Source organism: Dunckerocampus dactyliophorus, chromosome 1, assembly GCF_027744805.1.
Source record: "Dunckerocampus dactyliophorus isolate RoL2022-P2 chromosome 1, RoL_Ddac_1.1, whole genome shotgun sequence".
Classification (NCBI taxonomy): domain Eukaryota; kingdom Metazoa; phylum Chordata; class Actinopteri; order Syngnathiformes; family Syngnathidae; genus Dunckerocampus; species Dunckerocampus dactyliophorus.
In genome coordinates, this window is record NC_072819.1 from 5,972,455 (window position 1) to 5,997,556 (window position 25,102).

Genomic DNA, 25,102 nt, shown 5'->3' on the forward strand with positions numbered 1-25,102 from the left:
GCTGCAAAAAAGCCGTGATTCCAATGTGCTGCTGAAGCTGAGTGCCTGGAAAGTGTGCTCTTTTGGCCATCAAACAAAAAAGCTTTGCTGACAGATGGACGCTTTCACGCTTCTCAAAGAAAAATACGGAGATTTAGCGCTCGCTAACGGGGACGAAAAAAGTCAGTTTCAAGGTCAGAGGACTTGAAAAACATGATACCGTATTTTCCGGAGTATAAGTCGCACCAGCCAAAAATGCACAATGAAGAGGAAAAAAACATATATAAGTCGCACTGGACTATAAGTCGCATTTTTGGGGGGGGGGGAATTTATTTTATAAAATCAGAGACCAAGACATTTCATCTTGAAAGGCAAGTTATAGTAATAATAAAACGGAGAACAACAGGCTAAATAGGCGACTGTTAAGCTAACGTGAATAGGTGGTATGTTAACGTAGCATATTCAGATAACTACAGCATAAACCAGGGGTCACCAACCCGTCGATCGTGAGCTACTAGTTGATCTTTGGGACTTTGCCGGTCGATCGCGAGAACATTTGAAAAAAATGTATTATCACATCAAGTGTCCCCACCTCCCGGAGAAGCAACCAACAGGCACGCATTTTGCTCACTGAACACGCCCGCCCGCCACGCCGCTATCCAGGCAGCAACCCGCAAGCCCCAGTAAGGAGCCCAGTCCCCAAAACCCGTCCGGAGGTACACTAATGCACACTCACACTCACCTCGTACACCAACCCGCCCCCCGCGCTAGCAAAAAAGGTGTAGCGAGAGAGGGAGGGAGTGACAGAGCGCAGGCAGTGATGTGCCTGCGCAGCCCGTTAAATCTGCCTTTGCTAACTCATAGTTGAGGCACAAACATAACTCCATAGACGTGCACCTCCAAAGAAGCTGCGACGCCGCCGCTCGTTAAGGGCTGCCAGTCGTGGCGCTTTGACCAGCCTCAATCTGCATCGCTCGCCCACTACACTGAGCCAACAAGCCAAATAAGAGTTTGGCTCACGGAGCCCAACCCGGATCAAAAGTAGAGGTGTAGGGGTACCCAAAGTGCGGCTCAGGGGCCATCTGTGGCCCGTTGCTCATTTGTCATTGCATCGCTGCAGAAACAAAATATCTTGCGCAGGTTCAAAAAGGTTGGTGACCACTGGCCTAAACAACCCGCAAAGTCATGTATATTCATGGCCTTGGCACCTACCTGGGCGTGGAGACGTACCGTACCTGCATTGTTGACAAGCCTCTCCCGGCAGCACGTTGCTCGAGCACCCATTTGTCAGCGTGTTCCTCGACCTGTGGCCATCCAGCTTTGAGCCCGCAGTTAGCTTTTTTTGGTTTTCTTCATTGCAGTCGTTTTCGCCAGTCCTTCACAAGTTTCTCGTTCACTCCAAACTTTCTTTCTGCTGCTGGATGACCGTTTCTGGCTGCATATTTCACGACTTGCAGCTTGTAATCTGCAGAATATTAATTTCTTTTCGGAGGCATTTGTGGCTGTCATGCGTATGGCAAAGTAAGGGAGCGCTGCAGCCATAGACTGTTCAGGCAATTTTAACCAGTCAGCGACGCCGGTGACATCATTTCTGGAGATAACAAACATGGCGATGTACAGTAATTAGTAATTAATTAATCAATAAGAAAAACAAGACACATTAAAATAAAATAGAATAAATACAAGGCAAATTTAAAAATAATAAAATAAAAACAAGTGAGAAGTAAATAAATACAACAAAAACCTGGCAAAATAAAAATAAATAAATAAACAAGTAAATAAATTGATTAATTGCTTAAAAGAAAAACATTAACATAAAATATATAAAGAAATAAATAAAGAAAAGAAAATTCATAGAAATAAATAAATAAAAGAAAAGACAAACTTTCTTTGAGTACATTTTCTTCTCGTTATTATGACTACCTTCCCATAATATTATGACTTTTCCCCCCAAACCTAATTTTCCAAAAATTGCGCCTTTATTCTTTCATATAATATTATGACTTTAAATAAATAAGATCTTTTGTCTTTAATATTTCATCTCTACGCTACTAAAATGACATTATTTTATATCCTCATAATATTACAAGTTTATTCTCGTAAAATTGCACCTTTTTTTCTCGTTGGAATACGACTTTTTTCTCGGAATACTTTTACTTTATTCTTGTAATATTACAGCTGTTTTTTTTCCATTTTTGCTGTTTTTATTTAACTATTTCAACTTTCTTTTAACACATATTCTTCTTGTAATATTAGGACTTTATTATCATAATATTTTGACTTTATTTTCATAACTTTCTAACTTTTTATGCAACCCAATTTTCCAAAAAATTACAGCTTTATTTAATTTTGTCTGTTTCTTATAATATTAAGACAAAAAAGGCATTTTTCTTTAATATTTCAACTCGTAAAATGGCATTTTTTCCCTCATAATATGCCGAGTTTATTCTTGTAAAATTGCAACTTTTTTTCATTAGAAAAACACTTGTTTCACTTAATATTTTGACTTCATTCCTGTAAAATTACAGCTGTTTTTTTTTCTATTTCTGCTGTTTTTTTAATTTTCCAACTATTTCAACTTTCTTCTTGTAAATTTTCTTCTTGTAATTATGACTTTATTCCCATAATATTTTGACGACATTCCCGTGATATTATGACTTTTTCCCCAACCAAACTTTCCAAAAATTACAATTTTTATATTTCAACTGCATGCTAGTAAAATGACATTATTTTGTCCTCATAATACTACCAATTTATTCTCATAAAATTGTGACTTTTTTGTCATTACGATACAAATTTTTTCTCTTAATATTTTGGCTTTTTTTCTCATAACATTACAGCTGTTTTTTCCCATCAGATCCGCCCACTACTTAAGATAACTTACTTGTGTAAAATAGGTATAATACCGTATAAATAGCTGTCTTCAGTATTTAGTAGGAGTGAAACTGACTTTAAAGTTGTGGGGGTGGGAATGGCAAAAATTAACATTATTGCAAATGGAATGACGTTACATCATCCTCTCTTATTTTCCGTTTTCCCACAGTGATGCAGGGCGCTAGAAAAATGACAACACATTTAACCCGAAATTGTGATTTACCTTAAAGGATGTCACCGTCGTCCCATGTTGAATCGTGCCTCTTCCCGCTCTAATCAATCAAATTAAAAAATGGCGCTTTTCTGTTTTTAATCCATGACATCTAACGCGGAAGTGACCGCTCTCTAGCGACCAATCCTCAGACAGTAGTGTGTTTTAGCCCCACCTCTCACTCACGAGCCACCTTCAGAATCGCAACGTCACAAGATTACAGGATTAACAAACCAAAAACTATAAAAAAAACGCCAAATTGTTACGATTTTTTTGTATAGTTTTGAATTACATGTGTTTTACTATTGAATACATCTTATCTGCTGTTCGTGGTGTCGGTAAATATAATGTACGTATTTCGAAGCAGTAAACCAGTAAAGTAAAAGTAGAAACAAGTAGGTAGTGTTCATCATATCGTAAGTCTTGTTATTACCGCCCTCTATTGGATTGGCGAGGTGGTGCAGTTCTATCCCTGCCTGCTTTGCATCGGAGGGTATTTATATGCTAAGAAGTTATATATATTTCATCTCAGCTTTGTTATATCGGTGACAAAGCCTATTATTAATAGCAACTTCTATCTTCTATCACATTTATGCTGCTGTCATTTTACATTTTCCAAATATTTTTACTTTCTTCTTAAATAACCTTCATAAATGTTCTTTTAATAATATTATGGCTTTATTCCCACAATATTTTCACTTTATTCCCATAATATTATACCTTTTTTCCCCAACCGAATTTGTAAAAAATGATGTTATCTTGTTTTGTTTTTCATAATATTATGGCTTTTAAAAAATAACGGTTTAAAAAAAATATTTCAGCTCTATGCGCTCTATTCTTTTTCCTCATATTACAAATTTATTCTCATATAATTTTTTTCTCTTAATATTTTGACTTTATTCTTGTCAAATTACTGCTGATTTGTTCATTTTTATTTTTTCTGGTGTTTTTTTTGTTTGTTTTGTTTTGGGTTTGTTTGTAGTTTTCTTGTTCAATTATATTTTTAGAATACAAAAAAACGGAAAAGGACCCCCGCGCCGCGCTTTGGACACCTCTACTTTAGGGGTTGACATCATTCTGTTTTTTGGCAGATGAATGAAATGCCAAAGTCATTAATCTGATTTCATTCGGATTTCTTTGCAAGCCTCACAGCCTGCATGAGTCACTCTGCGCGTGTGTGTCTTTTCATTGGCGCTGACATCATCAAGCAAAGACGTCCTGAACACACGCTTCATTCATAGAAAGCAGCCACAAAACTCCGGGCTTGTCTCCACAGCAACCGTTGCCACTCAAGCTTTTAACCCTTCCCCAAAATGTGTCATCATCTGTGGCTGAACGAGCACCACGTTCAAAGATCGTGTCTTCTTCAAAACGACTGCTGCTACTTCGTAAAGTCACCCTGTTACGCCAAAGCGCCCACACGTGAGCAGGAGCGAGCGTCTCCTTGCACTTGACGCTTCCGGCCAGCAGAGGGCGCCGCTGCTTCGCTAAACATTGCACGACTTGTTGAACAGTTTCGTCGGCAGCTTCCGTGCAAGTTCCTCCCGGAAATGATCACAATAACGACACAAAAAGGACAACTTAAGCAAGAATATACTTTTATTGCTACCTTTTAAGAATACAAAAAGCATGAAACTTAAAAGGAGGCCAACAGTAAGTAGGACATAGCATAGAAAATACAATTATCTAGACGTGAGTCCTACTTCCCTTCGTAAAATAAAAAGATATGATGCATGATATAAGCGTAAAGATTTGAGGTTGATATTTACAACAACAACAACAAAAAGCGTGCAGATTACATTCAATGTATGTCAGATGCACTTGTTGTGCTATCGTGGCTCAATGGGACAAATCCTTCAATGTACTGTCATATTCCAAAACAAATGATTTTCTATAACAGTTGAGGCATCAACCAGTTGTAATGCTAATTCATGTCCAATGAACAACACAGAGCGTAGAAAAATAGTCCTATTTAGCCACCAAACTGAATACTTTCTGAAAGTGTTGTGTTTATCTTGTGCATAGGCAAGGCTTTGGCATATTCTGAACCAAGGGTGTCCAAACCCACCCCCCCAAAAAAGGCCACAAAGTGAAAAATGAAAGGATGCAACTTTGCCATTTTGTAACGTAAGCTAAGAAGTTACATGTATTTCATCACAGCTTTGTCATACACCGTAGGTGAAAAAGCCTATTATTAATAGCAACTTCACTCATTTTGCTGTTTTTTTTAATAGATTTTCCAAATATTTCAACTTTCTAATGAAATAATCTACATACATTTTCTTCTCGCAGCATTATGACGTTATTCCCATAAAATTAATTTGTTTTCCCCAACCTAATTTTCCAAAAATGACAACTTTATTTTGTTTTGTTTGTGTCATAATATTATGACGTAAAAAAAAAAAAAAATTGCACCTTTTTTTCTTGCTGGAATACAACTTTTTTCTGTGAATATTTTGACTTTATTCTTGTAATGTTACAGTGTTTTTTTTCCAATTTTTGTTGTTTTTATTTAACTATTTCAACTTTCTTTTAATACATATTCTTCTCATAATATTATGACTTTATTCCCATAATATTTTGACTTTATTTTCATAGCTTTCTAACATTTTATGCAACCCAATTTTCCGAAAAATTACGGCTTTATTTAATTTTGACTGTTTGTCGGACTATTACGATTTTAAAAACAAAATAACATCTTTTTTCTTTAATATTTCAACGTTATGCTACTCATCTGACGTTATTCTCGCAAAATTACACATTTTTTCTCTAAATATTTCAACTTTCTTCTTGTAATTATGACTTTATTCCCATAATATTGTAACTTTTTCCCCAGCCAAATTTTCCAAAGACTTTTTGTTTTTTTGTGTAAATAACATTATTTTTCTTTAATATTTCAACTCTATGCTACTAAAATCACATAATTTTTCCTCATAATGTTACACGTTTATTCTCATAAAATTGCCACTTTTTTCTCGTTACAATGCAACTTTTTTTACTCTTAATATTTAGATTTTATTGTTGTAACATTACAGCTGGGTTTTTTTTTCCATTTTCGCAGGCGTTTTTTCCCCACCTATTTCAACTTTATTTTGGTAAATTTTCTTCTGCAACCTAATTTTCCAAAAATTACAACTTTATTTTGTTTTGTCTGTTTTATGTTTATGTTTAAGTAATGTGTCAAAAACTTTATGAAATATTATGAAAACATATTTTTCTTTAATATTTCAACTCTATGCTACAAAAATGTTTTTTTTATGATGAATAATTTTTCCTCATAATATTACAAATGTATGCTTTTTTCTCGTAATATTTTGACTTTATTATTATTATTTTTTAAATTTTCCAACTCTTTCAACTTTCTTCTTGTAACATCATGAGTTTATTCCCATAATATTTTGACTTTATTTTATTATATTACAAATATATAAAAAAACATTTTGTCTTCAATATTTCAAATATGCTACTAAAATGTCATTATTTTTCCTCATAATATTACAAGTTTATTCTTGTAAAATTGTGCCTTTTTTCTCATTACAATGTCACTTTTTTTTGGTAATATTCTGAGTTTATTCTCATAAATTTGCATCTTTTTTTGTCCTTTTATGCTGTTTTTATTTAAAATTTTTCAATTATTTATACTTTCTACTTATAAATTTTCTTCTTGTAATGTTTGGACTTTATTCCCATAATATTATCACTTTTTCCCCAACCTCATTTTCCAAAAATCGCAACTTTGTTGTTTTGTTTGTTTCTCATAATACTACGACGTTATTCTGGTAAAATTGCGACGTTATTCTTATTTGGACACCCCTGGGATGAAACGGTCATGATACTAAAAAAAGGCAGTAACACATCCAAGAAATACAAAGACTATATTTTGAAAGAATGATGTTGCAGCATCACAGGCCCTGAATATCATACTCGTACGTTAAGAAAAATACATTTGTTGAATATTATTTCATATAAAAAGAAGTAAAGTCAAATCTCTGGTTATCAAAAACAGTGCACGTGAAGTTCATTTGGTTATAAGGCATCACTTTCAATGTTTTTTTGTCATTTTTTTGAGATGATGGACCAAAAAAAGTTTGGATATTCTTCCATAAAATGGACGTAAACGTAAACAAGAGCAGGATGATTGGTGGACGGCTAATGCTACGTAGCGAAACGGAAGGCACATTCATTCTTGCTTCTTTGGTTGTTTCAAAAAAAAAAAGAAGACGACCAAAAAAACGGCACATAGCCAGCAGAGGGCGTCTACATACGCAAGGAAGGTGGGGGGCGGGGCTTCCTCTGCTTCGGGGGCAGACCTACGACTGCCCTCGAGCGTGAACACCAGTCAGGTCCTTGCAGATGATCTCGTTCACTGCAAAGCAAAGACACACCACGTTTACCACATTTAACTATCATCATAAGCATCATCATCATACATGACACTCCTCCTTGGATGGCTCACAGCCACTAGGGGGCAAAGCTGCACGCTTTCTGAATGCCTTCATGATCGCACTATTGGATTGGTAGCATTTCTAGTCGTGTTTGTAATGATCAACGCTATTACGCCACGTCTAATCACAGCAATCCAATCATCTCCAATTACGTCTGATTTTGTTATATGACATGATGTGATGTATTCATGTATGGAAATATATGTATGTAACATATTTCATTACTTTTATTATTAATTATATATATTTTGACTTTATTATTATTTATTATTTTTTTAATTCTAATTATTTGTACTTCATTATTTTCTTCTTATTTATTTTTATCTCTTGCAATTATTTTTTATAATTATTTTTACTTTCTTATTTATAATTATCTCTTATAATAATTATGTTTACGTTATTATTTTCTAATTATTCATTTTTATTTAAGTTTATTATTACTTTACTATTAGTTATTATAATTATTATTTTTTGTCATTTTCTTATTATTCATTTGAATCTCTTTTAATTCTTTTTTTACTTCCTTAATATTTTTATTATGTATGATTTTTTTAAACTTTATTACTATTTTCTTGTAATTGATTTTATTTAAGATTATTTATCATTGATTGTTTTCTTTTTATTTAATTTTAAACAATTATTTTTTATAATTATTTTTACTTTCTTATTTATAATTATCTCTTGTAATTATGTTTACATTATTATTTTCTAATTATTCATTTTTATTTATGTTTATTATTACTTTACTATTAGTTATTATAATTATTATTTTTTGTCATTTTCTTATTATTCATTTGAATCTCTTTTAATTCTTTTTTACTTCCTTAATATTTTTATTATGTATGATTTTTTTAAACTTTATTACTATTTTCTTGTAATTGATTTTATTTAAGATTATTTATCATTGATTGTTTTCCTTTTATTTAATTTTAAACAATTGTTTTTACTTTATTTTCTTATTTATTTTTGTTTCTTGTAAATATTTTTCACTTTATTATTATTTTCTTATTATTAATTTCAATTTATGATAATTTTTCCTTCATGATGTTCTTATTATTTAGGTTTTTTAATGTTATTATTCTTTTCTTATTATTTATTTTCATGTATTATGTTAATTTGTACTTTATTATTATTTTCTTATGATTTATTTTCATTTATGATTATTTTTCCTTCATTATTTTCTTATTATTTATGATTTGTTTTATTTTCTTATTATTTTCTTATTATTTATATTCACGTATTATGTTAGTCTGTACTTTATTATTATTTATGATTAGGATAAATGTGGGCTCACAAATGGCATTTTCCAATCGGACATTTTGTTCCCGAGGAACAAATGTGTGACTTTTTTGTGCAGCTTTGCTTTTTGGGGGGTCAAAAGCCAAATTACCTTGAAAATAAAAAAAAAATAATAAAAAACACATAATTTCTGTCACATTATTTTAAGACGTTTGATTGACGGGCTTCACCCGTTAAAAGTCATCACTTCCTGCTGGTGACATGAACACGCAAGCTCAAGGGTGTGTGTGTGTGTGTGTTTGTGCCTGAAAATGGAAACATTTGTTGCTTCTAAAAATAGACGCACACGGCATGGCGAGATGGGGTGGTTTTGGCAGGGCGTTTTCAAAATAAAAGGCTTGTGACTGAGAAGGTGAATAAGTGAGATTCTTTTGCATGGTTCACCGAGCAAGCGAGTTCGACGTCAACCACCATGACGAGCTAGCTGGGCCTGATATGGCGTCCTTACTTACCAACTAGCATTAGCATAAGCGGCAAAACATAACATCTGTGTGTGTGTACACAGATGCTTCGAGCCGGCGGCGACTCATTAGGTCCGATGACGAAGGCCGGCGTTCCAAAGTGGGCCAAAAAAGCTTTTTACTTCAGCATGTTGTGTCTGCGCCTTTCTGTAGCCATGGCAACCACCGACTGCTGAACCCCTATGCTACGCCACGTCACAGCAACAATATACCTGGTCTACATTTCCATGCTAGTATTCCATTCATTATTAATAGCAGCACAGAATTTAAATAATAACAAAATAATGCCAATAATAATAATAGATTTAAATTTGTATCAATTGACATCATTTTTTATTCATTTAATTTAAAAAGTTATATAAATTATAAGTAAAATAAGGCACCTGCAGTCAAAAGTTATATCCTTTATTTTAATGATTATATTATTAGGATTATATTAGGTAGATGTAGATGAGGTAGATGGGGTCAAAGGTTATATTATTTTTTGTTTTTATTTATTTTTCTTGTATTTATTTATTGATGTACTTTTCCCGCCAGGAAGCCCCCCAAACTTGTCCCAACATTTCTACATTTTAATCCTATGCTTAAAAAAATGTACAATGAACAAATACTTTCAATTTAATGTAATTCTAATTCAATTAATAACAACATAAATAATAATAATAAAAAAGAAATAATAATAATATAATAACAATAATTTCAATTAGTATTCATTGACATTATTTTAAAATTGTATTTAATTTTAAAAAATCCATAATTGTAAGTAAATTAAGTTGCGCAATCTTTCATCATTCTTTTTTAAGTTTTTCTTGTATGTATTTATTGACATATTTTTCACATGTGTTGTATATTTATTATTTATTGAATTAAAATTATTAAATGTGAATTAAAACTGAATGTAACCTCTTACTTAATTAATAACATAAATAAATACGAATAATAATCCTCCTTGTTTTTCTTTTTTTTTTAATAATTCCCCCCTAAAACCTGTCCCAACACTTCTACTTCTTCTAAAACACTCCCAACACTTGAAATCCTATAATAATATAATAATTATAATAATAATAAATAAATAAATAAATAATAATCATAAAATAATAATTATACAAATAGTAATAATACTAATGATAATAACAATAATAATGTATAATTAGACAGTAAATACATAATGATTAGGTACTGTCACTCCTAATTCACTTAACAACAACAATATAAATAATAATAATAACAATAATAACAATAAAACAATATTAATCATAGTAATAAAAGAATACAAATAATAACAAACTAATAACAAGACAGTTACATAATAATAGTGCATTTAAATCAGTATTAATTTACATGAATAGTTTTTAAAAATGAATTACATTCAATAAAGGCTGTATAAATGTAAGTAAAATAATTATTGATAATAATTACCCAAACCCAAATGAACCTAATTACCCAAATGAACCCAAACCATTTCTACAATTAATCCTATTAATATGTTGTTATAATTTTATATGACTTTAGTATAGCAAGTACTTAGTATACCACCCCCCAAAAACGATGATAAAAATGTTCTAAAAAAAGTTGAAAAAATTTGTAAAAAAACAAACCAAAAAAGAGCGAAGAGTGAAGTTGATAATAGGTTCATAGTTAAAAATAGGCTTTTTCACATACTGTTTATAATAAAGCTGAGATGAAACATACACCTTCTTAGGATATCCACAGTACATGGGATACATACCGTACATATAAAATATCAATGTTTCATGTTTCACTATGTGGCCTGATAAGTGTTTGGCGTATACATGGGGCGGGCTTATTTAGGGAGGTGGTATGATGCCCATGTAGGAGGACGTTGTGAGGGAGGTGTTGGATGTAGATGAGGTGGTGGTGTTGATAAGCACATATTACTGGTAGGACATGTTTAAAAAGTGACATAAGCCCCACATGTCGGCTACGGCGGCCTGACGAGGCTGTTGTGTGTTTGACCGGCAGTCAGCTGAGACAAATGCGTGTCCAAGCTGTCACTTGTGTGCTTTATCTCCAGCAGATCTCCAACCATTCCACCTGCTCCACTGCACTAAGCCTCCTCTTTCCTCTCAAGCAGCAAGTGTAACCAGGCTGAACGTGCAGCATGGGAAAGCGAGCGTGGGCCACAAAACACAAGTCCTCTCTGTGGGGGAGGGACATACATACTGTAGGACTTTCATTTTTAAAAAGCCACGCAAGCGATACCAGGATGTGGCCTCCAAAAATGACCACGCGCCACATGTCACACACTGTTTCAGATCATCAAAAAAATGTAAATATTAGTCAATGGCAACACAACTGAACACAAAATGCAGTTTTTAAATGAAACTTTTTATTATTAAGGGATAACTAATAACTGGTTGGGCCACCCTTAGCAGCAACAACTGCAATCAAGCGTTTGTAATAACTTGCAATGAGTCTCTTACAGCGCTGTAGCCCACTCATCTTTGAGTGAGCTTGAGCTTGAGGTCGCAAACAGGTGGCCTCCTTCGGGATTTTTTGTTAGACAGCAGAATTCATGATTCCATTTATTGCAGCAAGTCTTCCAGGTTCTGAAGCAGCAAAACAACCCCAGACCATCACACTACCACCAAAATGTTTTACTGCTGGTATTTTTTTCCTGAAATGCGGCGTTACTTTTACGCCAGATGTAATGGGACACACACCTTCCAAACAACTTTTGTTTCGTCAGACCACAGAGTATTTTCCCAAGGGTCTTGGGGATCATCAAGATGTTTTCTGGCAAAATTGAGACAAGCCTTAACATTGCACTGGTTTTCACCATGCAGGCCGTTTTTGCCCAGTGTCTTTCTTACGGTGGAGTCATGAACACTGACCTTAACTGAGGCAAGTGAGGCCTGCAGTTCTTTGGATGTTGTTTGGGGGTCTTTTGTGACCTCTCGGATGAGTCGTCGCTGTGCTCTTGGGGTAATTTTGGTTGGCCGGCCACTCCTGGGAAGGTTCACCACTGTTCCATGTTTTCGCCATTTGTGGATAATGGCTCTCACTGTGGTTCGCTTGAGTCCCAAAGCTTTAGAAATGGCTTTATAACCTTTTCCAGACTGATAGATCTCAATCTCAGTTAAGTTATGTTTTAACAAGGGTGGAATCACTTTTTCACACAGGGCCATGTAGGCTTGGATTTCTTTTCACCCTTAATAATAACAAGTTTCATTTAAAAAATGCATTTCGTGTTCAGTTGTGTTGTCATTGACTAATATTTACATTTGTTTGATGGTCTGAAACATTTAAGTGTGACAAACATGCAAACAAATAAGAAATCAGGAAAGGGCAAACACTTTTTCACACCACTGTATACACTAGGTCCCCAACTTACGAACATCCGACTAGCGAACACTTGCGGATACGAACACAAGCCGACTGGTCTATATTTTATTTTCATGCATGATGTCCATAACAGTTCAACAATGTTTTCATTCATGCAGTCAAGTCAGTCAAATGATACCATGTTACGCATTGGAAAATATAGATCTACAAATAATTATAAAACAGACATTTTGCATGCGTCCCTTTGTGCAGAGACATTGCAATTTACATGCATTGTCGTGCTGTGCACGCAAGCAGCGCACTTGAATTGGCCCCAACATGGCGGCGTAATCTCAGTTGTCGTAACTCTCGATATGAAGGGACTCTAGTTCTAACAGGCCATTTTTTCGAATACAGTAGAGACATTATTTCTATCATTACTTAATTCCAGAGATTTTAAAGTTATTTTTACACCATCAAAATGTATCTAATAGATTATTTCAGGCATACTAACCTGTTGTTTATAGATATTATTATTAGTATTATTTAAATCAAATTAATTAATTTAAAATTAATTCAACAATGTATAAAATAAAAGTATAACTAACATAATTTGATTAAGTAATTACACTTAATAAGGACGTATTATTATTTTCCATATTATTAAGTTATTTTTGCACCACTAAAACTTACGAAAGAGATATAATTTTAGGCATGATAACATGCTGAGTAACCTCTGAGAAGCTTATGCGAGTTTGTGTCTTTGGTTATACATATTATTATTATATTTAAATTAAATGAATTGATTTAAAATTAATAAAATAAAAACAAAATGAACAAAATGTCATTATGTGATTTATACTTAATAATTAAATATTATTTTTATTTGATATATTTTTAAGTTATTTGTGCACTATTGAAACTTATGAAAGAGGTATTATTTTAGGCATAATAACATGATGAGTAACCTCTGAGAAGCTTATGTGAATTTGTGTCTTTGGGTATACATATTATTATTATTATTATTACTTTAATACTTAAATGAAATTCATTCATTTAAAAACAATAAAAATACAGTCAAACCTGTCTATGGCGGCTGCTGAAGGGAAACGGCAAAAGTGGCCACTATGGACAGGTGGCCACTATAGACAGGTTGGCGGCCATTTTGAATTTGTGCACGCACATATGAACATGTTCACAAAAATTAAAAATTTTGTGTTTAAAAATTATTTTAAAAATTAAGTCAAAGAAGGTAATAAAATTACAAAAATATAAGTAGCGGAGAAATATTTTTAAAAATTAATTTCCATCTTTTTTTTTAAACACAATTTTAAAAGCTAGAAATAAAACTTTTTGTGAACGAGCCTGAGGAATGGGATCTAACAGGATACGCGTCATGAATGGGTGTGTACGTGAACAATAGAGTGCGGAGGAGGAGTAAACTAACAATACCATCGCTCCTTTGAATGCGTATTGAATGGGCTTCGAATCTCTAATTAGTCGGCAATTAAGTGAAATTTTAGATGTTTTATTCAGGTGTTTTGGCCATTTTAGAATCTATTCACGGCATTGCGAAGTGGGAAGATTACCGTTTTGGCCGTCATTGAATCTTTTCAGGGCGGCATTGCAAAGTAAGAAGACGGCTTTTTTTATGTGGAACAACTGACAGTTTGTGTGGATCTTGTGAATGATTGTGACTGAGCTACGACTCAGTAATTAAAGTCTACACACGACGGCTTCATTGCTTAAAAAACAAAACTTTTTCGTGCATGAAGCTTCTGCTTGAGTCGGCATTTTGGCCGCTATATGCGGTCAGATATTGACCAAGGGATACAAAATGGGTGGCTGCTGGCCGCGTTGAGACAGGTGACCGCTATACACAGGGTCTACAACACGCACATTTTCTGCAGGGGGATTTTTCAGCGGCCGCTATAGGCAGGTGGCCGTTATAGACAGGTGGCCACTCAGACAGGTTTGACTGTATATAAAATTAAATTAACAAATTAGACGAAGTAATTAATATTTGATAATTAAATATTATTTTAATATTAAGTAAGTTAAGTTAAGTATTTATTTTTGCAGCATTAAAATAGATATTATCATAGGCATAATAACGTGGCAAGTAACCTCAGAGAGGCCTATCTGAATTTGTGTCTTTGGTTATAACAAGTATTTATATGTTATTATTATTACATTAATAATAGTATTATTATTTTAATATTTATGGGAAATGAATTAATTTCCAATTCAGAGAAAACATCAAATAAAAATAAAGGTGATTAAATTAGATGGAATATTTAAGAATTAATTTTTTTTTTTCATAGGATTTACTGTATTTGCAATCCATACAGAGGAGGCATACGTGAAATGCATTGAAATGATAATAAGTATCGTATCATTAGAGTGTGTATGTGACTGCTGGGCCGAGCGTCCTGATTTTTCCTCATGGAAAAAATGCTCCAAAAAACACAAGAGTCATTTTTTCCATACAACAACTTCTTCCTTCTTCCCGCCAGCGACCCACCGCCTGCCCTCTGGCTGCTATCTCGCCGCGATTAGAGCAGCTGCGAGCGGGAATTCCTCAGACCAGATTGGCAGATCCTGCGGTTAATCCTCTGGTGGGTTCCCCTTGCAGGATCGGGGGGGTTAGGGGGGGCTTTAAGGGGCGTGAGGCCAAGGAGAGGCTCGGGCCAACTACAACAAACAAAGAGAGGCTTTCCCCAGCTCTCCCAGGCAGCTCCGTTCCTTCCACTCTCTGACAATGGTTGCCATGGAAGCGCTTCTGGCATCATAACACAGCCAACATGTGTCTGGAAAGACACACTGTTATACCCCCACCCTCCCTCGGCAAGAGGAGAACCTCCAACATTGTTTGGGAGAAGCTTTGCTGTCAAAACAAGGAAGTTGTAACTCTATCAGAGGCTAACTGACACGCCCACGTGCAAAAGAATGAGCTCCATATTTTGTAAATACCAGGGGAGGGTGGATCCATCCAATTATCCATAGCATTCATACTAAGGGTAGGACCGGTATCGGATCCATACTAGCATGACGACATTGATGTTTTTCACTTCCCTTCCATTTATTTTCACATGCAGTATTGCCATCCTGTCATTCATTTGTGGCGCCCCACAGCCTATTATCTTCATATCATCGTTTTCCCCCATTTTTGCTGTTGTTTTCCTCAACCTTTTCCTCAACCTAATTTGCAAAAAAACATTTGTTTCTCATATTCCAACTTTTAAAAAAACATGTTTTCTTATAATATTTCAACTTTCAGCAACTAAAATTAGGTTATTCTTTCCTCATAATATTATGCCATTATTCTCGTACAATTACGACGTTTTCGTTTTTCTTGTAATATTTTTACTTTATTTTTGTAAAATTACTTTTTCCATTTTTACTAATTTTTATTTTTTTCTTTAATTTTTTTTTGGTTAAATTACATTTTTTAAATGTGCCACAGGCCAATTAAAAAAAAAAAAAACAGCCATGAGCCGCAAATGGCCCGCAGGCTGCACTTTGGGCACCCGTGCTCTGACATGAAAGCACGTGTGGCTCTTTTCAATGAGCAGCCGGTGCTGCAGTGGGCCCCGCCCTCATCTCCGTCTTATTTGTGGCATAAAAAACATTAAAAAATAAAAAATATTTGTAAAAAACCCCCACAAAAAGACGTGACGGGAGAAAGTTAATCTGTATTTATAAACATGGCATCGATGAGAACATTTGCAGTATCGCCACCCCATCATGTTTGTAAAGGACATGAGCATGTGAAAGTAAAAACATGAACTTACACTCACCATCATCGAGGTAGGCCTGGTCCAGGTTCTCCTCCTTCACCGTCACCCTCCTCGGTCTGTTGGTGGGGATCTCCCCGGGAGCTCCTCTGGCTTTCTGCTGCCCCTTGTGGACGTACGTCTGCTGCTGGATCACGGTAGCGTACTGCTGAGGGGGGTTGCCGGCCGCGAGAGGGGGCGTGGACGAGCGAGGCCCCGGCGGGGAGTAGCCTTCGCAATAGTTATCTTGCTGCACTTGGTGGGGGTTGGTGGGGGAAAACTGGATGATGGAAGGGTGCTGGCCTGTCCCCATGGGGGGTTGCGCCGGGGACCCCGTGTGGACCAGGACAGAGCGGTGTGGGTCGGGGATCAGGGGCCCGGTCTGCTGATAGGCGCCGGGGCTGCCGCTCAGGCTCTTCCCCCCGCGGGAGAAGACAATGGCAGGGCTCTGGTTGGGGAAGCTGGAGCTGAGGCGCTGGCAGGACGCCATGCCGGAAACCAGGCCGTGATCCGGTTGCATGACGCCCCGTGTGCTGTGGTAGTAGGAATGAGGGGGGACGCCCATGACGGGGGGCAGGGCGAAGCTCATGTGGTCGGATTCATACTCGTCTAAGGGCTCGGTCTTGATGGACGGTGCTGAACAAAGACATACAGTCACGTGAAAAACTCAGTTGAGCAAAATGTGGGCGGGACTTAGCAAGAAATTGTCCATAAGTCATGGAGCATTTGTCTAATAACGTGTCCTTGCGTGGAGCTTACATGGCAGCGGCGTGTAGGTGAAGTGCTGAGGTTGACTGCGCTTCCGCTTCCCGTTCACCACGCAGAAGGTCACCTTGGCGGGACGGCAGATGGACGTGTCACGGTAGGACGGCACCTCCACAAACAGCATGCTCTTCGAGATACGACATTTCCATGACTCCATGATTCATCGTGTGACACAGGGGTGTCCAAAGTGCAGCTTGGGGGCCATTATATGCTTTCTTATAATATTTTGACTTAGTTGTGGCAGTATAACTTTTTACACAAGCTAGTTTTCCAAAAATAACTGTTTTTTTTTTTTAAATTTCCATCTACACTAAGTCCCATACTAACGAACATCCGACGTGCGAACACTTGTAGATACGAACACAAGCCGACTGGTCTATTTTTTTCATGATTTTTTTCGAAAATTGCCATATTTTGCCATTTACATTTTTTCGAAATGCAAAGGCGCTATTTTTGTATTGCGCGCCATTTCGCCGCTACAAATGGTGGCTAGCAGCATCCCTCTCGCGTGATCTTTCTCAGTTCGTCTGCACTGGTCACTGATAACATCTCGGAGCACGCTGTTTGTACCCCATTCGATACTTTACAGAGACGTTTGTTATCCGTTATGATGGCTGATAAATCGAGTGCAAGTGCTAGTACAACCCCTGGCAAAAATGATGGAATCACCAGTCTTGGAGGATGTTCATTCAGTTGTTTAAATTTGTAGAAAAAAAGCAGATCACAGACATGACACAAAACTAAAGTCATTTCAAATGGCAACTTTCTGGCTTTAAGAAACACTAAAAGAAATCAAGAAAAAAAGATGTGGTAGTCAGTAACAGTTACTTTTTTAGACCAATCAGAGGGAAAAAATTATGGAATCACTCAATTCTGAGGAAAAAATTATGGAATCATGAAAAAAATGACTGACATGTTTTTTTTTTTATGGGCCCGCGACATTTAACAAAAAAAAAAAAACATTTGTCATTTTTGCAAACTTAGGTTGGGTAAAATGTTATAATATTATGGGAATAATAATATTACAAGAAGAAGAAAAAAGTTTAAACAGTTAGGAACCTCCCCCCCAGCAAAAATGGGAAAAAAAAAAGTTGTATTCTAACCAGGTAAAAAGTTGCAATTTTACGAGAACAAACTCGTAATATTATGAGAAAAAATTATGTGATTTTAGTAGCATAGAGGTGAAATATTAAAGAATAAATATGTTTTTTTTTTCAAAAAGGCGTAATATGATGAGAAACAAAAAAAATTTGGGGGGAAATTTAGGTTGGGGAAAATGTTATAATATTATGGGAATAAAGTCATAATGTCACGAGAACAAAATTTATATGATGACAGTTGAAATTTTATGAGAATAAAGTCAAAAAGAAAAAAAGTCATATTCCAACAAGAAAAAAAAGTCTCAATTTTAAAAGAATAAACTCGTAATAGTAAGACGTCATTTCAAGTCATTTTAGTAACTGACCTGAAATTAAAGGAAAAAATTCATTTGTTTAAAGTTTTAATATTATGACAAACCAATCCAAATTACATTTTTGGAAAAATAGGTTGGGGAGAAAAGTCAAAATATTACAAAAAGAAATACTTGGAAAATAAAAAAGCAGAAATTAAAAAAACAGCTGTAATTTTACGAGAATAAAATAAAAATATTAAGACGAAAAAACGTATTCTAACGAGGAAAAAAACATCAGTTTTACAAAAATAAACCTGTAATATTATATTTTATTATATTTTTTAATTGTATTTTTTTATTATATTTTTAAAGAAAATTAGGTTAGGGAAAAAGTTATAATATTATAGGAATAAAGTCAAAATATTACGGGACTAAATAAAAAATATAAAAAAAAATCTAAGATTATTTAAGATGAAAGTTAAATAATTTAGAAAATTTAAAACAAACACCAGCAAAAATGGGAAAAAATTAGCAAAGAGTGAAGTTGCTATTAATAATAGGCTTTTTCACCTCTATGACAAAGCTGAGATGAAATACAGGGTGGGCCTAAAGTAGGGTTGTCTAGCAAAGGTGTTATCGGACCCGTGCTCTTTGATGGAACTGTTACTGGAGACAATTATTTGGAAATGCTTTTTGACGTGGTAGCACCACAAATCAGGACCAAAGCTAACTTTGACGAACTGTACTTCCAGCAAGATGGAGATGTACTCACCAGAAATGAAAAGTTAGTAGTCAATGTAAGAGTGGTTAGACATAGCATTGTAATTTATGCACTGCTTGGACTGTTTCTTGAAATCGCTCATTTTAGTGCATTGTTTCAGTTCCTTACTAAATCCGTTCCACAACTTGATTCCACACACACAAATGCTGAAGGTTTTTAGTGTTGTTCGTGCATACACCTGTAAGTGTGTTAGGTTTAATTTTTCCCTAAGATCATATTTCTCCTCTCTTGTTGAGAAGAATTTTTTTGCGTTTTTGGTTAACATGTTGTTGTTTACTTTATGGATAATTTTAGCTGTCTGAAGGTTTACCAGATCAGCAAATTTTAATAATTGTGATGTTAGCAATAAAGGGTTTGTATGTTCCCTGTAAGCAGCATTATGGATTATCCTAACTGACCTTTTTTGGAGCACGGTTAGTGAGTGCATTGCGACACAATAAGTTAGATATGGTAATATCAAAGAGCAGTAGAGAGTATGGAGTGATTTTTGGTGTATAATAAATTTAGCTTTATTCAGTATTGAGGTATTTCTTGCCGCTTTATGTTGTATATTTTTAATGTGAGAGTTCCAGTTCATATTGTTATCTATTACGACCCCGAGAAATGTATTTTCATTTACGCTGTCAATGTCTATGCCGTCAATTTGTATTTGAATATGTGTCTCCTTTTTACACTTAGCAAATAGCATTAGTTTTACTTAGGTTTAGGGATAGTCTATCATTTTTGACCCATCTTTTTAGTATAGTTAACTCCTCTGTGATTTTTTTATTAGTTCCTGTGTGCTATCTCCAGAGCAGATTGAGGTTGTATCGTCTGCAAATGATACCAGTTTCAAGTCCTTCGTGACTTTATAGATGTCGTTTATATAGGAAGTTAGGACACCCCTTGTGTAATGCGTGTGAGTGTGCTGTGAAAAACTTACGGGCTGGCTCTTATCTTTGTCCACGGTTGCTTCCATCTCCCAAATTTGCATCCCATCTAGGAGATGAGGAGGAGATGTTCATGTATTATTGTCGTTGCAACACATACAGTCATGTACCAAAGCTCCTACGCGTGGTCTTGTTAAATAATGCAGGGAACTGATCAGAAATATGCACTCGAAACATGAACCATTCAACACTATGTTGTGGCGGACACTGGGGCCTGGTTCAAACACAACTGCCACATTGGTGACGTCAAGCTGGACCAAATCACCAAGTCTAGCCAAGAGACTTTTAGCGACTCTGACATGAAAGCACGTATCGCAGGCCTCTTCTCGACAAGCGGCGAGTGCTGCTGTGGGCTCTTCCCCCATCTGAAAGCAACTCACAGGCGGTTCCGTCTTGTTTGTGATATTTTGTTTGTGAAAATGACAACTTGTTTCTCATAATATTACAGCTTTAAAATAATAATTTGTTTTCTTTAATATTGTAACTCTATGCTACTAGGATGACATAATTTTCCCGCATAATATTACAAGTTTATTCTAAAAATGTATTCTGAAATTGTGACCTTTTTTCTCGTTAGAATACATTTTTTTTCTCTTAATATTTTGACTTTATTGTCATAAAATTCCAGATTTTTTTTCCCATTTCTGCTGTAGTTTTTTCCCCCCCCACTGTTTCAACTTTCTTCTACTAAATTTTCTTCTCATAAATATTCCTTTATTCCCATGATATTTTGACTTTATTTCCATAAAATGTATGACTTTTTCCTCAACCTAAATTTCCAAAAATGTAAACTTTATTCTTTGTTTTTTTTGTTGCTCATAATATTCCGACTTCATAACACTTAACATAACACTTTTTTAATATTTCAATTCGATGCAAGTAAAATTACATTATTTTTCCTCATAATATTACAAGTTTTGTCCTCTTTTTCTTGTTAGAATAAGATTTTTCTCTAAATAGTTGGACTTTATTCTTGTGAAATTACAGCTGTTTTTTCCATTTCTGCTGTTTAAAAAAATCTATCTATAGTGACATAACTATTGAACTTTCTTCTTGTCAATTTTCTTCTTGTCATATTATGACTTTTTTCTAATATTATGACTTTATTCCCATAATATTTTCACTTTCTTGTCATGAAATTATAGGGTTTTTTAGCATTTTTTTTAAAATTTTGTACCCATTTCAAATTTCTTCTTGTAAATTTTCTTCTTGTAATTATGACTTTATTCTCATAATATTTTGACTTTATTTTTATAATATGCTTTTTACACAACCTAATTTCCCAAAAATGACTAATTTATTTAGTTTTGTTTATTCCTCGTAATATTACAGCTTTAAAAAAACAACATATTTTTTCTTTAATATTTCAACTGTATGCTAGTAAACAGACATTATTTTTCCTCATAATATTATGACTTTTTTTTTGTTTTTTTCCCCAACAATTTCAACTTTCTTCTTGTACCTTAAATTCCAGTGTGTAAGCCGCACCCACTAAATTTAGAGGAAAAACAATTTGTACATATATAAGCTGCACTGGGATATAAGCCGCACATGTCCGTGAGCACCATGGAGCGCTTGTCAACCCGTTCGAAATTGCAGGAGGCCATTACTCACCATAACAGTCTGACTCACAGTGTCATCTTAGAACGAACACTAAACTCATCACACAGCAACTTAACACTCAAAAGGTATACCTAATAAATATACAAACATGTACCAATATGAGTTTTCACATAATGCATGCTAAGTAAAACATTTCATTGGAGGTCAAGCAGCATAGAAAATGGATAGATAGGTACTGCAATGCTGCCGCTGCCTACCAGAGGGAGCCAGAGGAGCCCTGAGCCCAGAGGGAGGTTGACGTCACTGCAGTGCTCCAATGAATGCGGTGCTCAGATGCAATGTATTACAGGAAAACTTCAAAAGAGTTGTTTTTTTTCATTTTATATTGATATACTGTTACAGTATATTGAGTAATGACCTCCTGCGATTTCCAATGTGTTGACAAGCATTAGGTTACTGAGTCACTGACAACTCTTGCCAAAGAAAGAGCTACCGTTTCCTAACTGACTCGTGCACTGTATTTAAACAATTAGTAGTAGTTTTGAAGTAAAGGAGATGTCACGAGATTAGAACTTGGCCATTAATTAGCCGCACTGCTGTATAAGCCGCAACGGTTCAACGTTTCAGAAAAGATAACGGCTTATACACTGGAAATGACAGTAAATTTTCCTCTTCTAATGATGACTTTATTCCCATATTTTGACTTTGTTCTCATAAAATTAGAGCTGCTGCTGCTTTAATTTATTTTCCAACTGGATCTTGTAAATTTTCTTGTAAATTTTCTCTTCGTAATTATGACTTTATTCAAATTATTTAAACTTTCTTCTTGTACATTTTCTTCTCGTAATTACGACTTTATTCTCATAATATTTATTTTCATAATATTACAACTTTTTCCGCAACCTAATTTTCCAAAAACGGCAACTTTATTTGCTGTTTTGTTTGTTTCTCATAATATTACAATTTAAGAAAAAAAAATTCTTTAATATTTCAATTTAATGCTACTAAAATTACATTTTTTCCCTCATAATATTTTTACTTTTCTTGTTAAATGATATTTTTAGAATGGCGTTTGGACACTGCTAATGCAGAAGAAGAGTTGAAGCATAAGAAAAGTTTGCAAAAGTAGGAAAGGGACCCCTTTTTAGATGCTCCTAAATATATTCCATGACCTCCTCCAAGGCCAAACTGTTTAGTATAAAAAAAAAAAAAACAACATGCTGGAGCGCCACATTTGTGTTCCTTTGGTAGCTTGCTGGCCACTTCCTGGTTCATGGAGGTGGCTCCATCTTGTTTGTGACATAAAAAAGAGAAGAAGCAACACAGTGGAGTGCCAAATTTGTGTTCCTTTGGTAGCTCACTGGCCACTTCCTGGTTCATGGAGGTGGCTCTGTCTTGTTTGTGACATAAAAAAAAAAAAGACGCAACATGGTGGAGAGCCGTATTTGTGTTTCTTTGGTTACTCACTGGCCACTTCCTGGTTCATGGAGGCGGCTCTGTCTTGTTTGTGACGTGAAGAAAAAACAAAAAAAAGAAACAGACAAAAAAGCAACAGAAGAAGGAAGAGACTTTCATGTTTTTTGACTCAGTTTTGAAAATGAGTCATGGCCAATTATGCAAATTTGATGATTGCGGCCCCCCGCCCTTCAGCCATGTGGGAAAGAAACACTGCTGACGTTTATGACAAACTTTAGCTAGCGTGCGTCAAACGCTGCCCCCTGCAGGCCTGAGTGTACCGCAGCAGACGTCATGCGGCATCGCACTGCGACTGTTAAGTGAGGAAAAAGCAGCAAGCACGAAAAGGTGAAAGGCGAACACATGACTCGACACGTGCTGCCGCGAAAACAATTGCGTATGTCGCTGGAGGCGGGGAAGCCTCTTGTCAGCATGCTAATTAAAAACACACGGCTTGATTGAGTCAGCTGGGGGAAAAAAAGCGTTTGGGGGTGGTATTCCACACGTGTTGCCAACCTTCTACCATCAACTCTCTCCGCTTCCACTCCATGACTGCTCTCTTGGCACCGCTTTCCTTGCAACTCAGGGAGACCCCGACTTGTCTTGGCCCGTCTGGACGTGATTATGCGAGGAAGTGGAAATCAGAAGGAGGCGGCGGTTGTTCCCGGGGATCGCACGGGCTGGCAGATGTCTCCCCCGTTTGGGAAGGATTTGGCAGAGCACCACGACGTGTCACGCAGTACACCAAAGTCTCCAAAACACCGGCAATCCCTTTTTCCCCAAAGATTTCCTTTTCCGTGTCTGTCCTAGCGTGTGTTACTGTGGCGTGACGTAATACACGCCGTGGAGGAAAAATGCACCTTTTAACTGACGTAACATGCTCAGCAGTGGAGATTTTAAAAAATGGCTCCTATTCTGCTCATTCCAGGGGCTTTTAAAATGAAACATTGAATCCTGGTGGGGCTATAATTACCCCCCCGCCCGCCACCCTCCCCCCACCGTGGCTGTGAGGTAGGTCTTTAGCTCCCCGGAAAACAAAAAGTAACGTCTTCTCTGGCTGCCATTTTCAAGCAAAAGACGTACTGGGCAGCAGTGGATGATTACCAGTGGAGAAACGACAAGTTGCCGTACGTGGGCTTCCTAAAGTTGTGACGGGAGAAATCTTTTCACAAAAAGTGTTTTTTCTCCCTTTTCTTGTTGGGTACTGATATTTTCCTGAAACTTACTAACAGTATGTTCTACTGCTGATTACTAAAAAACGGAAAAATGTAAAAACAAACATTTTTTCTGATGAAAGACGAGTCTAATCTTTCTTTTGGTAGGTTTGGTAGGCTCACTCACCGTGCGTTTTCTCCATAAACAGCACCTTGGAATCGGAGCTGAAGTTCTGCCCCGTCAGGATCATCTGCTGGCCTCCCCGCACGGAGCAGCCGTCCAAGTCCTGCTTCTCCACGATGGGAAGTTCATGTGCTGAACGCTGAGCTGCGGGGTCGTGAAAACACATCACCTGCATTATGACCGGTAACAATCTTTGTTGCTCTTGCCCCACTACGCCCTAATACGACAAATACAGCTCATTAGCATTAAAACTTCACACTAAAACAAACAAACAAAAAAAACAACAGCAAAAATGGAAAAATCAGCAGGAATTTTACAAGAATGAAGTCAAAATATTAAGTAAAAAAAGCAGCACGGTGGTCTAGTGGTTAGCATGTTGGCCACACAGTCACAGTCAGGAGATCAGGAAGACCTGGGTTCGGATCTCCATTGGGCATCTCTGTGTGGAGTTTGCGTGTTCTCCCGTGTGTGCGTGGGTTTTCTCCGGGTACTCCGGTTTCCTCCCACATTGCAAAAACACGCATGTTAGGTTAATTGGTGACTCTAAA

At 35.8% G+C, this 25,102-nt stretch overlaps 2 protein-coding genes across 6 annotated transcripts in view; both read right to left on the minus strand.

The window, feature by feature from the left end:
- The window catches only part of kcng1 (potassium voltage-gated channel, subfamily G, member 1), a 30,819-nt gene extending 27,413 nt beyond the window's left edge, over positions 1-3,406 (minus strand). The window contains exons 1-2 of one of the 2 annotated variants that reach the window (XM_054784932.1): positions 3,077-3,406; positions 1,215-1,570 (exon numbers count right to left, since the gene is read on the minus strand). The gene's annotated coding sequence lies outside the window, so the exon portion shown is untranslated. Of the gene's footprint in view, positions 1-1,191; positions 1,571-3,076 lie in introns of both variants that reach the window. The other variant, XM_054784924.1, reaches the window with a different exon arrangement.
- A 1,239-nt stretch (positions 3,407-4,645) lies between these two features.
- The window catches only part of nfatc2a (nuclear factor of activated T cells 2a), a 37,593-nt gene continuing 17,136 nt past the window's right edge, over positions 4,646-25,102 (minus strand). For 2 of the 4 annotated variants that reach the window (XM_054784885.1, XM_054784914.1), the window contains 5 exons: positions 24,558-24,698; positions 20,192-20,247; positions 17,090-17,222; positions 16,355-16,966; positions 4,646-7,430 (listed from right to left, as the gene is read on the minus strand). In XM_054784885.1, the coding sequence (XP_054640860.1) occupies positions 7,375-7,430; positions 16,355-16,966; positions 17,090-17,222; positions 20,192-20,247; positions 24,558-24,698 (998 nt within the window). In that variant the 3' untranslated portion in view covers positions 4,646-7,374. Of the gene's footprint in view, positions 7,431-10,623; positions 11,431-16,348; positions 16,967-17,089; positions 17,223-20,191; positions 20,248-24,557; positions 24,699-25,102 lie in introns of those variants that run through there. The other 2 variants (XM_054784905.1, XM_054784895.1) reach the window with 2 other exon arrangements.